Source organism: Eptatretus burgeri, chromosome 13 (assembly GCF_056783735.1).
Source record: "Eptatretus burgeri isolate ZD-2024b chromosome 13, Ebu_testis_v1, whole genome shotgun sequence".
NCBI classification, from domain to species: domain Eukaryota; kingdom Metazoa; phylum Chordata; class Myxini; order Myxiniformes; family Myxinidae; genus Eptatretus; species Eptatretus burgeri.
In genome coordinates this window covers 28,610,096-28,629,181 of record NC_140973.1, presented here as the reverse complement: position 1 = coordinate 28,629,181, position 19,086 = coordinate 28,610,096, and the positions used below count along the sequence as shown (strand labels likewise).

Sequence of the window (19,086 nt, the reverse complement as noted above, 5' to 3'; positions counted from 1 at the left end):
CGCTTCGTCTTAACAACCTAATGTTGAAGCGTATCTGGACACCTGATACCTACTTTCGAAATGGAAAGAAGTCTATTTCTCACAACATGACTGCTCCCAACAAACTTTTCCGCATCATGAATAATGGCACAGTGCTTTACACTATGAGGTCAGTCTGACTTTGCCTTCCGCATATCTCACGGTCCAGTCCATTTGGTTGTAACATTTCAGAAGCCAAAAAAACAGGATTCTCCCTCCTTCTGCTGTTCGTTTTTTTTTCTGTTGCATCCGGATCCATTCTACATTTACCTCCTTCACGAGCCTTGACTCTGTGTGTGTGTGTATATATATATATATATATATATATATATATATATATATATATATATATATATATATATATATATATATATATATATATTTCTTCAAAATGCCAACATGATTGCAATAGCACCGGGCAATGTCAGGTACCCCAGCTACATTTTTTTAATTTTTTTTTAATGGTGAAGGCTTCAGTCATGGACTAAATGGTCCTCATCAAGGCAAGGCCTTAAATACAAGAACTGCATTGATAGAAAAATAAGGAAAGAGAGAATAGTCCAAGCATTTTTGAGGAAGTAAAAAAATCTGCTTTTTGAAAAGGGGAAGGTCATAAGTATTTGGGAATATGTGAGAAGGTAAAGAGTTCCAGAGTTTGGCAGTGGAGTGGAAGAAACAAACATCGTAATGGCCCACCCTTGAGTTGCCAATGGCCACACAATAATCATGTGATGTAGTGGCTTGTCAACTATTCCTTGGTCTCACTAATGGTGGAGGTACACAAACAGCAAGTTCTTGTGAGCAGAAACCAAAGTAATACCTGTAGAAAAGAGAAAGAGAGCCTACTATGTGGCGTAATTTGAGCGGGTCAAGTTTTGAGGTCAGATTGGTAGAGTTGACAAGTCAAATAAATTTGTATTCAATTCTTTGATACATACATACTGTATGTATCAAAGAAAAGTTTGATTCATACATACTGATGTCAGTATCATGTCACATCTTGGGTCAGTGTGCTCCTTTCATTTTCATTTGCTATTCCTGACTGCAAACCTCCTAACTGGGAATCATCAGGGCACAGACAATAAATTCATGTGGCAGACAACACTTCTTGCTCACAAGTCGTGCAGTAAGTGCTGTGATGGGACTCGATCTGCGCCCTGCTGCCTCGTCAAGTTCGGGGGGTTGATTAATTTATTTATTAACAATCTAAGTGTGGCCACAAATAAGCTATTTGCAGTATGTCGTACAGACGAGCTCATAACAAGTGTGAAATCTGGATCAACAACTCTGCTTTCATTTATTCATGACCATAAAGGCATACATCTCAGTCTGCAAAAACTTGTGTGCCACATGGATGTCATCCTAGTTTGGAGGTGATGTGCCAGCATCATTTATGTGCATGACGTCAGTTCAGTGTCATGTCACATCTCGGGTCAGTGTGCTCCTTTTGTTTAATATATATATATAATGTTTGTGATGGCAAAGTGATATATATCTCTGTAGTATATATTTTGTTGTCCTTAGGACCTGAAGAAGGTCGTTCACATAAATCAGGCAAACTACCTTGTCAATTTGTTTATCGTACAGAAGCTGTTGCCCAGCCAACAACCACACTCGAAGATTGCAAGCAGTGTAACCTGTTCTCAAGGGGATTCCAAGAATACTAGGCCACTTAGAACACATGGTATTAGGCTGAAGTTCAGAACTTAGCCAGAGTGGCAGCAATAACTCACTTAGTCTTTGCAAAAGACACGGTGAGATTTTTGACGTCCACCAACTAAAGCTGGCAGATGAGACACTCAGTTTAACATCCATCTGAGGGAAAGCACACACAATGATGCTTTACCCTGCCTGCGAAACACCACAGTGATATTTTATAGTTGGTTTGGGATTTGGGAACCTGGCTCGACAGCTTAGAAGCGAGTGTGCATACCTCCAGTCTGTCCTGTCTGCCCATATATGTGGAAATCGGTGTGCACTACATATAGATATGCCTCACACACTTTACATGCATCCAGGCCCTGCACTCATGCTTGATTCAAAATGTAGGGTCTGCCTGGGGCAGGCACACATGACATCAGCCATTGTTAAGGGCCTGTCGTACTGTCAATGGGAAAAACTGATTTTATTCTGATGACTTGCTGGCTCTGTGGGATAGCTTTCTCAGGACCTGTGAGAGGGGCCCTTGGTTTGAGCCATACATTGAGTCATTTTTATCATATTATGCCAGTGGGGGAATTTACATATATATATATATATATATATATATTTAAAAACATATATATGTATATATACATATATACTGTGTGTATGTATATATGTATAAATATATATATATATATATGTATATATATATATATATATATATATATATGTATATATATATATATATATATATATATATATATATGTATATATATATATATATATATATATATATATATATATATATATATATATATATATATATATATATATGTATACATATATACACGCACTCAGTATATATATATATATATATATATATATATATATATATATATATATATATATGTATATATATATATATATATATATATATATATATATATATATATATATGTATATATATATATATATATATATATATATATATATATATATATATATATATATATATATATACACACACATAGTATATCTGGTTTACTTCTAACTTGACAAAGGAATAAAGATTGAGAAAGATGTAATATTGGCAGTATTGTGTTGAGGGTCATGTATTGTTGAGCAAAATAAACTGAAGTAGAATCTGGTTAAGAGTTCAAAACTTGGAAGTTCAACTTGATGCTGTACACAATATTTAATTTTCTCTCAAACATTGTCCAAGTTAAATGGATGCAAGGATATAGGAATACAATTCCATTCCTGCATTCTACATCAGGGAAGTATTGTTTTGGAAATCCAGTTTTATAAAGCTGTCTCAATTTTTTGCGACAATAGAAATGTTAGGAAAAGGAAGTCCTTGAACACACAATCTCTGCGTGTTGTAATCGGATTACATGGAATTTTTCTTGACACCTTTGGCTAAAGCAGATATCATATTTTATTCATAATCCAAGCAAAGATGGCAAACCTAACAAATGAAGCTGTTTATAAGGCAAAAGAACAGGAACATTTAGAATAAAAGTGAAAGAATTTGCCAAGCGTTTCCTCCCAATCACTATTTTGTTCCTTCACTTACAGACTCACCATCAATGCCGAGTGTCCCATGCGTTTGGTGGATTTCCCGATGGATGGACATTCATGTCCACTTAAGTTTGGCAGCTGTGAGTACCACATAACCATTTTATAATCTGTGTTGAGTGCTCTATCTTTATGTAAACTTGTGGCATTGTTTAAAACTTTAAAGCATTGTTTTATGAGCTTTTAAGAAGCCTTGCATTCCCAATGTTTGACTACTCATGAAATAAATACTGCTCTGGTAAATCACAACAAACTCGATTACATGCACGAGACGTTTTCTGCTTATGAGTGGAACACAATCTGCTTTTGTAATTGCAAAGTACTCTATTTCTATACGACTTCATGAAGGTTGTTTTGCATGAATAATGTTGTTTCAATGATGTTATATTCACAATCCGTATATGCCAATATAAAAATCAACATTGCACGTTTCTTTCCGTCACGCCAACACATTTATATAAATATGTCTTTTGATTACATCATTTTAGAAAGCTGATGCAATTTCCCAGATAGTCTAACAAGGTAAAAAGTTCATATTTGCTTGATGCACAACTTTTTGACAGAAAGGCATTTTGTGCTATGCACTCGGCACATGCAGCAGGTTTTGTGGTTTGGGAATTCAATCGAGCATAGAAGTGGTGCAGCACAAATATTTTTCTTTTACTCCTGCAAATATAAAGCATTTCAAATAAGTGTTTGCACAAATTATAATAATGCAACACAATTGAGAGCACAGAAAGGATTGCAGGTGGAAGGGTACAGGCAACATTTTGGCCAAAGTGCAGGTTATAGATGTGGCAATGGTACAAATCATTTTGAATCACAAAGGATAAAAACAATTTATTGTGCCATCAAAGGCATATGATAAGTCATGCAGTGAGTTCAGCTCTTTGTTTAAGAACCTGTTATGATGCTTTTTGTATATTTAAGCCAATTCTTGATTAAACACTAAAGCATGACGTGTCAATCATGCGCCTGTGCCTTCCCATATTAGCGTTGTACCACTCGGGCAATAGTCAGTAAGTGTGCAACCCGAACTAACCCAAGCTCTCGGTGAATTTGTACGACTACTTGTGGGTGAAATCTCACGTTGCTCGCTTGGTGAGGCCCCATTTCCAATTGCAAATATGTGCTACAGATATCAATCTGCATCACAGTTTGGGCAATTGTGGGATCATTGTCGGATGTCAATTAATGCGAGTTTGTCTTGTCTTGTAATGAAATGCATAAATGTCTGCAGTGTTTCAGAAATGGAAAAGAGAATGAGAACTAATGAAAACGATGCCTTGGTAATTCAAAGGATTGTTTCTTGGTCAGACAGCAAACTCGATTAACACAATTGTTTGAAGCAAAATTGAATGAAACTTCTGCATTCAATCCAAAATCCTTGATGAATGCTTTGTTGTCAACTTGAAGTAGACATTTCAAAGTGTGCAATCAGTCTTTTGGACAAGATCTCCTCACATAGCATTTCACCTTCAAATTGGAACCATTTTTGCCTTCACTTTAAACAATGAATGAGCAAGGGTCTCATGGTGTTGTAATGCAATTCCCAAATTATCTCGCAGTATGCTCAAAGCGAGTCTTCCATCTCAGATCCAAATGTTACTCCAGCACAATGATTATATGGCATGAGAAAAGAATGCTTGGAACCATAACTAAAGGCTGTCTTAATACACTTCTTCTTTGTTCATATGCAGAACAAGGCTGCAGGGTAGCATCATTGACCTAGGGCATGGCTGTCCCGCTTATGCAATGCCATCAACTTGTTAGGGCAGGGATTTGTAATTTGGCCAGGGTTCCGGTGATAATGAACTCACCTACTGTTTACGTAGGACACCTTGGGATCTTTAACATTCACCAACAAATGCTGGCAGATGGGACACCCGTTTAACGTCCATCTGCGGGACAGCACACACATTGATGAATCATCCTGCCTGTGAAACACTGGGATGACAGTTTATCGCTCAGTCAGGATTCAAACCCAGGCTAGACAGCTTAGAGGCCAATGTTCGTATCTCTAGGCCATCCTGTCAGCCCTTTCAATATGTTATGGTTCCTAAAATGATGAGGAATCGGGTGGGAGATTGGACGCAGTTGCTATTTGTGATAAAATACCATTAGCCCTTAATGACAGAAGTATCGAATCTGGTTTCCATCAACCTATTCAATCCGGTCGTTGCAACTGATCACTTGGAAAGGAGCTTTCAAGCTGCAGCTTGCATTAGCAAATAACTGGAATGGAAATCGCATCAATAATGCAGTGTGATGCTTCCTGTCTCCATCAAATATGCTAGTTTGGTGCCAAGTTAATATTGAGTGATTGCTCTATTTTGTGCAATGTTTGCACACCCTGTTCTGCCCCTGGAATTTCCTGGAGAAGACTTCACTGACGTTTTCATGAACACTTACCCTTTGGAGGTTAAACAGCAGCTAAGTTGAAGCATGATAACTTTTGGTTTACCCAGCAAGATCTTTGCCTGCTTTTCTAACTCTGCAATTCTGTCTATTTTGTCTTTGTTTTATCAAAAGACAAAAAATAACTAAATTAGTCAAGGAAACGCTTAGTCATGCAGATACAACTTTCCTCATTATAGCACTGGCATAAATTGCTTGAAACTTGCCAAGGCGGTCGTAATTGCATGCACTCGCATGAAACTGGTGAAAGAAGCACCACGGTGTTTCACAAATAAAAGCAACTGAGATACCTTGTTGAACCTAATGACTGTTTTTATATTTTTAGGCACAATTACAATATTGGAATTATTGAGCACAAATTGAATGATTTACATGTGTACATAATATACAGTGGGCTGCAAAAGTATTCACCCATACCAATAATGCCACATATAGATGAATTATGAATTTAGTCGAAACAATTTTTCCAAATGAAGTTTTTAATTCATAACTGAAGAGATCAAACTAAACACCGTTATGATTGAAGGAGGTTACATGTCAGGAATACCTGCAAAAACACATGTACAAATCAAAATTCACTGGTTGTAGAAGTATTCAGCACCTTTGGTCAGTACTTGGTGGAAGCACGTTTTGCAACACTAACTGCTATGGGTCTTTCTTGGGTAGGTCTCTCCCAGCTTTGCATTTCAAAAGCACGTTTTGAAATGTTTGCCCATTCTTCACGTTAAAATTGCTCTCGTTCTGCTAATTTTTATGAGGATCGTCAATGGAGAATCATCTTATTTTCTCTGTTAATTTAAGTTATTCACATTTTGTCTGTATTTTTTTTTTTTTTGATTTATCACTTTGGAGTAGTTTGTGAAGATTCTACATATTAACTTTGATTTTCCAATGATTTTGGAAGCCTTGGTTTCCACAACATCAAGCTGAGCAAGATATGAGGCAGGGGAGCCAACCCAGAGAGAAGAGCAGTACTCCATCAAGCTGTAGATGAAAGCCTTGTATGTGGATAGGCGTTCAGGTGTGCCAATGAAGGACTTTGTATGAAGGGGGAATGTCCAGTTGCTGGCTTTTGAGGCCAACGTTGAAATGTGGTTTTCCCAAGAAAGATTATGGCTTACAGTGATACCCAGGAGTTTGAATGACTGAACCCCCTCAAGAGGATTGTTCATGAAGTAGATATGAGGTCCTTTGCCAGACAGTCCTTTTGGAGAGAGATAATGAGAGTGTGAGATTTTTCAGGATTGGAACACATGTATATGTAGATGGACTTTGGGAATAAAAGCAAACACGTTCTGACGCCTAGTGTCCATTGGGCTGACTGCTGGGAAGCACGTGATATGTCGATGAGACTGGATCTACTCTTGCTTGTTTATTGCAAGACCAGCATGGTAGATCTAGTTACTTTTTTGGTTGGATGCACCATTTTATTTATGATGTGTAATACTTAACTGCCCCCTGAACTTGTATCATATATATTGAAAGACACCTTGGTATCTTTAACATCCACTAACTAATGCCATCAGATGGGTTCCCAGCATAACATCCATCCAAGAGACGGTGCATCTCAAAGGTAAACTTTCATTATAACACAAAGAAGTGCACCTTGCTTGATAGCTCTACAGAAAATGACAATGTAACTGCCAGTCTTCTTCACCAATAAGTTGTAGAAGTTGTGAGTGCAGTAAACCCTTACATATCCTGGGTATTGACCAATCACGGAATCCTCTTTATGCACCGATTTAGTTATCGCGGGGCTTAATTTCGACCAATCACAGTTTTGTACTGAGCTGTGATGGTCATCTCGCACGACGAGGCTTTCACAGTTAATAATGGAGTGGCACCAAAGTGTAAACCAATAGACAAAAGTGATTCTTTTAATTTTATTTATTTGCTGGTTTATTGAACTGCAGAATCTATGCTATAAGTGAGCCATTTGTCTGTGTGTCTGTCTGTCTGTCTGTCTGTTTGTCTGAGTGTCGCTATTATTCTCAGAGATGACTGAACGGATATTTGTTAAACTTTCAGAGGTTCATCAATGAATGCCGGAGAGTGTTTTAGGTAAAGAAAACTTTTCAAAATTTTGATTTTTTTTTTTTTGATTTTTGGGGATTTTATAGTGCTCGATAATGCCGAAGCCTTTTTGATTAATGAAAGTTACATTCAAGTACATATATGCATGAATAAATACAAAACAATTACCAGATATTTAAAGACAAATAAACCTCTTCTGGAAGTGGTTGAAGTTGGTGGTACATTTTCTTCTTCCTGAACGGTACCATATTTATATATCAATGTCAAACTTAACCCCAGAAACATCAATGTCACATTCATGAGCATCCATTTGATGAACAACATTTAATTCCACTTGTAAGGTAACACTTTTACAATGCCTCAGCCAATATAATCTACAGGGTATTCAGAAAGTCCTGTTACCCCCTCTGCAGAACCTGATAAATTAATACAATGAACACACAAAGAGGTACAAATGCAAACTATGAATACACAAGCCTTTTATTCTCATAAAAAAACAAAATATTCACATTAACCTGAATATATATATATATATATATATATATATATATATATATATATATATATATATATATATATATATATATATATATATATATATATATATATATATATGTATATATATATATATATATATATATATATATATATATATATATATATATATATATATATATATATATATATATATATATATATATATATATATATATACATGGAACATGTATATATATATATATATATATATATATATATATATATATATATATATATATATATATATACATGGAACATGTATATATATATATATATATATATATATATATATATATATATATATATATATATATATATATATATATATTCAGGTTAATGTGAAATTTTTTTTTAATTTTTTTTTTATTAGCCTGGTGTTGGCGCAGTGGTTCGGGCAGCGGCTTGGGATCCAAAAGGTCCTGAGTTCAAGCCCCGTTGGGCCACTGAATTAATACACCAGGGGGTTGACTCAGCCTGTCATCCTTCCGAGGTCGGTGAAATGAGTACCAGTATACTGGGCCGGTGTATGCCCCGGTTAAAATAGGTGTACCATATCCCTGTGTCGTAAGAGGCGACCAGGGTTGCGTCAGGAAGGGCATCCGGCGTAAAACATGTGCCAAATCACTATGCGGATCATACGGATGATCCGCTGTGGCGACCCCTAACGGGAGCAGCTGAAAGAAGAAGAAGATATATATATATACATGGAACATATGTACCAGCATAGATGATTATAGGTGGGGGGGGGGACATGACTTTGTGACCACCCTGTATGGTGCAGCACATTTCTCTACGTGCAAAGTTGATTTTGCGTTCTCTTGGTTTTGGGTCTCATGGTCACTTGACAGTTGCAATTCCACGGGGTTTCTGCAAATCTCAAGGGATGGTGAGTTGGAAAGATGACCTTGATGGGCCATTTGAAAACCTTGCTATAGTGCCTAAGCTTTTGTGGCTGTGTGAAAGGGAATATTAAATGATTCTGACCCCATTCGTTAGTGGGTGTGGGGAAGTGTTTTCAGCCCCCACAAAAAAATAGACCAGGCAATGCCGGGTAGGGTAACCCTACTCGTGATTTATAAAAGAAACACAATCAGATTACAAAGGAAAATGACTTCAGAGATTAATAGTGGAGGAGTGGTGGGGGCAAGGGGGCGAGTTCAATCGCTTCTGAACATTTAATCTGTTTCCACACAGCAGGAGCCTTCATCATAAAGCCGATTTATATTTATTTTACACGTTTTTTTTAATTGCAATGTGGTTATTTGTGGCTGGCGGCCACATAACTCTATATTTCCTCAAAGCCCAGGAACCCAACCCCCTTTGTCCCATAGGAAATAGGTTTTAACTATCGTGGTTTTGAATATCGCGACATTTTCCAGCAACGTAACTGCCACGATATTTAAGGGTTTACTGTGTACTGCTTTCCGTTGGTAATGCATATATGCCATATTAAAGAAGGAACAAGTTTGGGATCTAACACAAGTAAACTTGTGTTGTTAGATCTATTAAGAACACACCAACCTGTAAGATTATGATAGTTTCAAAGATCTTATTCATCCAGCAACTCAATAGGTAAGTCCTGCAAGGTTGAGAATTGGGTTATTGGTGCTTCATTCGAGCTCAGCTTAAATTAAAGTATTCTATGAGGAAATGCAATGAAATAGATAGAGGAGATAATGTCCACCAAACACGCACTGTATGTACGTTTATCCACATCCATTAAACTCTTTTTTTTTTTTTGGATACATGGTCGAGGCTCGTGGAAGAGCTAGAACTTTACCGTATCTGTGCTTAAATTATGCTCACCATTACCTTAATGTAACTTAACATCCATACTCATATTTATGACATCATCATCCAACCTCAGAGATGCTGTCCTGGATCTTCAATATTCACTGAGCAACAGAATCATAGCATTTAGTCAGATTTGACTTCACAGGTGAACAAATCCATAGCCATGCAGCTGGAGGTGAGCACAAAACCCAGTGAGATATATTGCGTCCCTCATCCTACAACATCTGGTCTTCCATGGCAGTCTCCCCTCCATTTACTACTGGGGATCAACTGTTTAACTTCACCGATTGTTCGAGCATCACCAATGTAATGGTTAGAGTGTCCACTCCGAGTTGGGGAGGGCGGCGGTTGAAATTCCAGCCGAGTCATAACAAAGACTTTGAAAATGGTACGTGCTGCTTCCTTGCTTGACGTTTAGCATTTAAAAGAATAAAAGCATGGACAAACAACCATAAGTATCCATCGGGAGGTAGAAAATTCTTCCTGAGAAAATGCCTCACTGAGTGCGGTGAGAAAAGTGGCACCATTGTTGTGGCGTCACCGGTACCCATAATGCCCCGGGAAGTGACAGCACTCCCCCAAAGCTCAGTGGCTGTGTTTGAATCATCTTACAGTCTTGTGGTGGCTCGTGTATTCCTCTGTATGTCCACGTGTGTGAGCCTTAGTTAGAGCCCATAAAAATATATAAAGTCCGATGGAATCAGGCAAATCAAGGCTTGTCTCATAGGCTGAATATTTACACTGGGCCATTCTTATCGATGTACATTTTTTCATGACTGTATCCATAAGCATCGTCTTGACAATGCATCCATTAGCGTACTTGGGAAAAATTGTCTTGTATTCTCTTGGTGTGTGTTTGTTTGTACAATGCAAGTGATCTTATAGGACCATGAACGTGGGTGCTTGCTCCTCATACTACCCAAGTGGCAACTTGTGTATTGCTGCTTTTACCTTCTTACGATAAATGATTTATTCAACACCTTATTTGCTTTATTCAATAATTCATTAAAGAGTAGTGGTATTTGGTCCTTTAGGTTGCTAAAACATTAGTAGATCACAAAGTCGGTATGTATATGAGAATGTGAGAGTATCATCAGCAAGAAGAAGCTGATGTGTTTCAGGTGTTAACCCTTCATCAGGGTGAAATAAGTATGACAGGATGGTGCAGAGGAGGCACGTTTACCTTTGAGCTGTTTCGCTTGGGTTCAATTCCCAACACGACTATAGACTGTCTGATGGATGTTTCACAGGTCGAGCACTGCATCACGGAATGCTCCACCCGTCGGGGACAGATGTAAAACTGGGTATCCCATCCACTGGCATTACTTGGTGGAGGTTGCAGATCATAGTGTCTTTCATGAAGAGGAAACATGTTATCGCTCTGGGTATTCTGATCAAATTATAATGTAAATTTCTCCCTGAAGTGCAAATGCTTACTACTTGATGTAATACCGTACTTGCTATGGGGCTGCTTTGACAATACTGACCCTGCTTTCGGGCAAAGCACCAGAGACAGACAGAGAGTAGTTATGGGCTTGTTTAACGTTTAAGCTTAATACCTGTGGCAAACTTCTGTATGCCTATACTAATGAAACGGAAGACCAAGAAGGAACCTGAAGAAGTAAAGAGCAACAATGGAGTCATCATGAGGAACCTGGATAGGATTCGGGTTTCAGCCGCTACTCCACAACCCTCAAACCCAACCAGGTGCAGCCAAGTGAACCATACAGAAAAAATTCTGCAAGAATTCACTTCTCCTTAGAATCTTTGATAGAGATAGAGGAGTTGCATGTTGGCTCGATGAGCTTATCTATTTAAATCCAGTGAAAGCAAATTCAAATCCCAAATGTATTTGGAAGGCAAGAAAAACCTGCTGAGGGTATTCGTTACCATGAGAGTGCCGTGCAGCACCTTCTCCCCTGTTAAAAAGATGTAATTGTGAAATTGTCTGGGCACAGAACAGAAAAACCTGACAATCATTCCATCGGATTATTCAGCTCAGTGACCCCTTTCACATGACTCCGTGATTGACAGCATCTCCGCTTCAGGCGGCATCTCATGAAAAATGGCAGTAAGTCTTAAACGTAAGTTTAAGTAAACTTAAGTTTAAGTTAAAGTAAGTAAACATGAATGATTCCAATGAAATCTCAATGAATTACTAGTTTCACAAAAGTTGGTGTTGATAGAGGGGAACGCGGTAAAAGCAAAGCTATCTACTAACACTCACAGTTAGGGAAGTGAACGATGTGAACTCGAAGAGCACTCGGTAGAGCGCATACCTCCGCCACGTAATGCCTGATCCACGAGAACATATTGGGCCCAATATATTTTTGAAATATCATGCTATACAGTACCATATTGTTTTTGGCCCTATTTCTCAATGGTGAAGAATCACTTTAAAAACTAAATAATTCTCGTATCAAGATCCTGATTCGAATCTTCACCAAAATCGAATCGATTCGTCCTTGCCACACACCCAACCTGTCCACCAAGTTTCGTCTGAATCCGTCCACAACTTTTTGAGATATCCTGCACACAAACAAACTGACAGAAAGGGGGTGAAAACATAACCTCCTTCACCTTCGGTGGCAGAGGTAATTATGAATAAGCAGCAAGGAAAAACAAACTGCAAAACACAAAACGACAAGGAAAAGGAAATGGAGATTCAAATACAATACATTTTATTCTCCTTAAAGAGCAGGTTGGGAAGCTGCAAAAGAGTGATAAGCTCAAGGGAGTTATCAGTCATCTTGAGATGGCAAGATAGCTCGGTTGGTAACATTCTTGCCATTTAGCTGTCTCTTCTTGGTTTTATTCCCGGTAGGTTGGGATTGAACTAAAAACAGCCATTCCGATGCAGTCGGCATGTGGCATTGCATTTCGAAACATGCAGTTCTTCTACTGGAGTTAGTCTGTTGTGAAGGTTTTGAGAATGGGATGATGTGGAGAGAGAGACAGAGACAGAGAGATATATAAATCAAAAAGGAGAGGAGACTGTTAGCAGCCAACTACTTGTTGACGCACTTTGGTGAATTTGTCATCGATGTAGCAGAAGAGCCCTGAGGGTGTCTGAACCACTTGTAGCAGTGTAATACATTCAAGCAAAATATACGGAGGGCATTCATCAAGGCACACGCATTTGTCATAAGGTCTTATAGATACATGTGAAAGAGCCTTGAGGGTGCTGACGACAAATGAACATGGTTGAGGGTACAGTTGGGAGAACACTGAGAGTTGCAGTCATGTGTAAAGTTATGCAGTCAAATTCTAGATGGGTGAAAAGAAACAACTGTTTCCAAGAACCCTGCAAGACTGAGTGTGCGATGCTCTACTCTGTAGCTGTTGATCAAATATGAAAGCTGGACATGACACCTCTTCTTGACTGCCCAGTCTCAATTGTCTTTTCCTAACTCCCTCACGACTCATTTCTCTTTCTCTACTCTCCAAAATGCTATCAAACTTCACTGGTGTATAGAATATTGTCTCTCGCTATGCTTCACCCCAAGTTTATATTCAAACAAACCCACTAAACAGTGCATCAGTTCAAGCAACAGCTAGTTTGAACCAGCCATAGAGAGCAGACATGCAAATACATTGTAATGGTGCTCACAGCCCCCAACCACCAATGAACCACTAGGTGGGTGGGAGACAAGAGTTCACCACGTCCATCCCTATTTTGTGTGCAGGTCAGTAGTTTAAGAACCACGCAGCCATTGGCGAATCCACCGATAGTGATAAGCCGAGCAGAGTTTTGTCAACAACTCCGTTTTAAATGGCACCTTAAATGTGCTATTCCAAAATGCTCCCGTGTACAGGTTTATTTTCCCAATTAACTACCATGCTTGGAGTTCCATGTCCCTCAATGGCCACAAAATAGGTTCACATTAACAGGGTTTATTCACAATAAATGTGGCGGGGACAAAAGGGAGAGACACACAACTGCACACAAGGTAATTACCCTGCACACATCAACCAAAAAACAGGGTTAAGCAATTGGTTCATGTCCGTCTGTCCGTCCGTCCATTCATCGGTCCGTCTTATCAGTTTATGATTGAGGAACAACTTATTTAAATTGAACGTTCTATTTTGAACACAAATCGGAACATGAACAGGGAGACAAGTTTGTTGATTATCATATTTTGGCTCTGAATTAATTCCAATCGCACATGCATGAAGAGGAGTGAGATAATATTTTTACTCTGTCTGCCTGCCTGGCAGTCAAACAAAATTAAAAATCATTCCAAACACGAAACTTACTGTTTTTGAAGACGTTATAAAGGATACAACCAAGATGCACGGATAACCCATGTACTGTGTTAGATAGGGTGATGTAATAGACACTGGGTAAAATGGCAGTACACACGGAATGAATTTATTTATATGCCTTTAAACCCCTTCAATCCCGATACAAATTGAATTGTATACTTGAACACTGCAGAACACAAATTTATTTCATAATGCTTCCAAGAACCATGCTATATATCAATATAATATTGTCACGGATCCGGGGTTTGAGGCTTGCCTCAAGGGGAAACACTCTGGTCCCTGCCAAATGCCCGGTCCTGAGGCCGCCGGGCACAGAACTCCATGCACCGGCATGTTGCGAGACAACCACAAATGCGGATTCACGCGGCCAATCTAGGCAGGGTTACACTACTTCGCATGATACCTTACCTGTGGACGGCTGGCTAATTGGGGTCACGTGCCCTCAGTGCACACTTGGATTACTGCCAAGCATGAAAGTGAGTGTGCGCTGGCTAACAAAGCAAATTATTGGGGTACAACTTTCCGTCTAACTATACTTGTGCACTGTGTCGGACCAATGAAGAAAAAGACAACCGAGACAGAGTGGAAATAGCAACAAACAATTACTTATTACAAACACACAAGCAAGCAATCATTTAAATGCAAGTATTTTTCAGCAAGAAAGCAAAAAGGCACATAAAAGCAGATTCGACCATCACACGTATTCTTCTTTAATCAGATTTACAAAAAAGACTTGGTCATCATTAACTCAGGGGAGAAGAATAAAACAAGAGGAACTTGAAAATAAAATAAAAGTAATGTATGGAGAAAAGAAAAGCAGTGTTTTCCTTTCTCCCTCACCTCACACAGCTCAAATATACTAGAGAATGCAGAGGAAAATGGATGGGGGGAATGGGCAGTGGCGATGTGATGCGATGGGGACACGCATCCGTGTCCCTGAGGTGCCCAAACCCAGTAGGTGAGTCCTCTCCGGTGTCCCAGATATACGAGCTAGATATGCAACTTGCCCTCCTCTATCTCAGCTTCTTCCTCCTCAACCTCAGCCTCATGTCGATGAGGTGCTGCTGTTAACCGTCCTCGTCCTTCGTGGCTGACAGGATCAAGAGGGCAGGGCGACGCTTTTGAAAGGAGTATTCTTTTTCCACAGGAGCTCAACACCAACTGCTTGTGAAACGTTCCTTTGCCTTCTGCTCTCCTTCACTCACGAGCTCTTTTCGACCCGGCTCGTGTGAGCCTGTTCCATGCCTTTGTTCCCTTCTCTTCTCTTTCACACCGCTCTTTCTGCCCTCCTCCCACAAGTCTCCTCTCTCCCATTGGTCCACAGCCAATGGCGGTGGGTCAATGAAGTCACTTGTGCAAAATGACACGTCATTCTGAGGAAACTTTAAACACAGCCCCCACCCCACCCTTTACTCACTCAAGGCTGTAACGAAAGCCCCCAGCCCTCCCCTCCTCCCCCCGCACACACACCAAATGCCCACTCATACAGTTCCTCTTGTTAAGGGTGCCTCTGGAGTATGCTCTTTGTCTTTCCCTTCCCTCACTGAAAATTGCATCACAGCCGACTCCATTCATGAGAAGGCTGAATGCCTCCATTCTGTGTTTGCCAAACCCCTCGCTCTCTCTACTTATTCTTCCCAGTCATCCTGAACTGCTCCTGGACTGTCTTTTGCACCTGAGAAGGTGGAGAAGTTTCTGTCAACCCTCGACTCTGATTCTGCAACTGGACCGGATGACATCAGTTCACTTGTCCTAAAAACACATCGTCTTTCTGCTCTTTTCATCCTATCATTTGCTCTGTCACCTCTTCCATCCGCTTAGAAATCAGCCAACATCACTAAATTACATAAAGAGTTGCATTGACTGATACCCTTCATTACAAACTTATCAGCTTACTTCCAATCATCAGCAAGGTCATGGAATCCATCATCCCAGTTGACATAAAATCCTCCTTTTAGCCAATGGCCTCATCTCAGATCATAAATTCGGATTCAGACCGGGTCACCTTACCTTGCACATGCTGCCTCTAATCTCCAAAAAATGTATGGAGACTCTCAATGTCAGATGTGACATCGGGGCCATCTCTCTAGGCAAATATCAGCATGGAGGGATACATTTTGGCACCCCACCTTGCTCTCTCCAAACTCTTTGCCTATGGCAACCAAGGCCAACTGCACACCTGGCTTGCTGACTTCCACTACTCTTGTAGCCAACGTGTGGCTCTGAATGGAATCCTCTCACCTCCTCTCCCTGTCGAGGTGGAGTACCCCAAGGCAGTGCTCTGGGGTCGATCCTATTTCTAATCTTCGTCAAAGTTTCTCTCTGACTGTCTTGAAATTCCACTTCATCGATTTGCTTATGACTCCACACCATCTGCCGTGACATCTCTCATCTTTCAGCGAGGCAGGCAGTAGCCTCTACCCTCTCTTCAGACCTTGATCGAATCACAAGCTAGTCAAACACTTTGAATATGTTTTTCAATCCAGAGAAATCTCACACAATCTTTATCTGAAAGGACTGTCTAACAAATCCTCCCATCTACTTTTTACACAATCTTGAAAATGTTTAGTCACTCAAACATTTGGGTCTCACAATTGGCCATGATTTTTCTTGGGCAAACCACATTTCAGAGTTGGCCTCCAAAGCCAGTCACCGACTGGGCGTCCTCCATCGTGCAAAGTCCTTACTTGGCCCAGCTGAACTCTTATCCACATACAAGGACTTCATCCACAGCTTCATGGATGACTGCTCTCCACTCTGTACTGGTGCTCCTTCCCCACACCTTGCTCAGCCTGATGCCACAGAAACCAAGGCCTTCAATATCATTGGAGTCTCCTGCGATGAAGCGCAGTCTTTGGGCCTACCACTTTCACATTGCAGCCAACTCTGTCTTCTACCACCTACTTTCTGGTCTTTCGCCCTCTGCTCTTTCCGTGTTCCCCACACTCCCAGATTTCCAGAGAGTGTGCAGTCCATCAGCAACCCCCTTTTGGTAAAACTCCCAAAGTTAAGAATCACTGATCACTTCAACTCATTCATTCCTCTTCTTTCCTGCCTGTGGAACCAAATTACATATTCTCCTAAATCTTATTATTACCTTCTGGTCTTCAAGACAGCTGTACCCCACCATCTCAAATCATCCCTCATCCAAAACCGTGATCCTTCCTACCCCCCCCCCCCCCACCAACACCACCACACCAAGCCCAACTCTTTCCAAATGTATTTTGTACTGTTGTAGAATTTTGTAGTTAACGTTTTAGCCGACTCAATGTAAATCTTGTTACTCAAATGAAAAGCCACAATTAATTCACTGTCCACAACGGAAAGTACACTACATCAGATAATTTTATTAACATAGTACTATGGAGTACAACCCACTGAGATGTAAACATCCACAATGATTTGCACTAAACTAAGATTACATTTTCTGGCATTTATATGCTTTTGTGGGAGTGGAGGGGGCTGATAAGCATTAGACAAAATAACTCCAATTGCAATACGTGTCCACTAGGTGAAAGAATCATGGCAAAAGTTTCAGTGTTATCAACCAGGTCACTTTGTTCCATAGCAAGACCTTCCTTTTATCAACATTTAGGTCAAAAGACTTGGCTAAAAGGAAGCATAACTGACATAGCATAAAGATTAAATTTATAAAACACCAGCAACAATTATAATTGAGAGTACATTAATATAATTCGTTTTCTCCCACAGTACCCATCTTGTCCACTCTGTGCGTCTTCCATCCCTCATTCTTCCCAACATCCCTTTTGTTCAAATCTCCATCCATTTTGTCCTTCAACCCTGATGTTGGTGTTTCCTACGTCTCTTTCCTCTGTTCCTTTTGTTCTATTACATCCTGATCCATTCTTTGTTCTGGCTCTTTCATGACCATGACTTTGTATAAAAAAAGCCAGGTGTGAACAATGCCCTGTATGTTGCAGACAGTGAGCTTGGCAAGACTAGTAGGATACCAGACATTGTTGAATGCCCAATATGTGCCTGGGGAGATGGTCTTAAACTCCTGTTTGAAATTCATAGCTTCCAACTATTTCTGATGGAGATTGGTGGCAGCATATTAATTGTTGAGTGTTCAGGAGCAGAATCCAAACTAATGACCGAAATCAGACCATTCAAAATGAGGAACAACTGTATTTGCAGTGATTATGGATTTCATGACTTTGCTTGTAAGTGGAAGTAAGCTTTACTGGATTGTATTTGATCTAATCTGACCCTTCTGGTCATTGGGAGTGATTTTGTGGACTTCCATGCATGCAGATGGGAGATGGCAAACAGATGAGAGATTCAATACAGCAGACAAAGGAAAAGCTTGATCAGCTGAATAGCATTTGAAACACATGGGTGCTGATGCCATGTGAGCTCATCACCAATGAAGAGTCAAAGCTGGACAGAACTATCTCTACCTTCTTGAGTGTCAAAGACAGAGTCGAGAATGTAGTGGGCAAGAGCGGGTGTGGTGGGGACGGAGCAGGAAGGGTTGGGTATGTGTAATTTGGAGGTGAACACTAAACTGAGACATTCTGCTTTGTCTTCAGCAAAGTCTGAGTTGACTTTGTTTGAGGCGAGGGAAGCGATAGAGGTGCAGCATACACCATAGTTGGACTTCACAAGGTGCCACAAGGACTTTGAGGCTGGTTGGAAAATTTGGAAATATGTTGTTTTCTGGCTTGTCTAAGAATGGACACATTTGCTGCATACCTTACGAAGTTACTGAAGATTGCCTTCGGTTGACTTAGCCTTCCATTTGAGAAAAACATGTTGAATTCACATCCCCGCAGG

The 19,086-nt window shown here is 39.9% G+C and overlaps 1 protein-coding gene across 4 annotated transcripts in view; it reads left to right on the top strand.

Moving 5' to 3' along the window:
• GABRA6 (gamma-aminobutyric acid type A receptor subunit alpha6) overlaps positions 1-19,086 on the top strand; it is a 453,203-nt gene that overhangs the window by 269,967 nt on the left and 164,150 nt on the right. For all 4 annotated transcript variants that reach the window (XM_085851838.1, XM_085851839.1, XM_085851837.1 and 1 more), the window contains 2 exons: positions 1-148; positions 3,241-3,323. The exon at positions 1-148 is cut by the window's left edge and continues 73 nt beyond it. In XM_085851838.1, coding sequence (XP_085707964.1) covers positions 1-148; positions 3,241-3,323 — 231 coding nt within the window. The remainder of the gene's footprint in view (positions 149-3,240; positions 3,324-19,086) is intronic.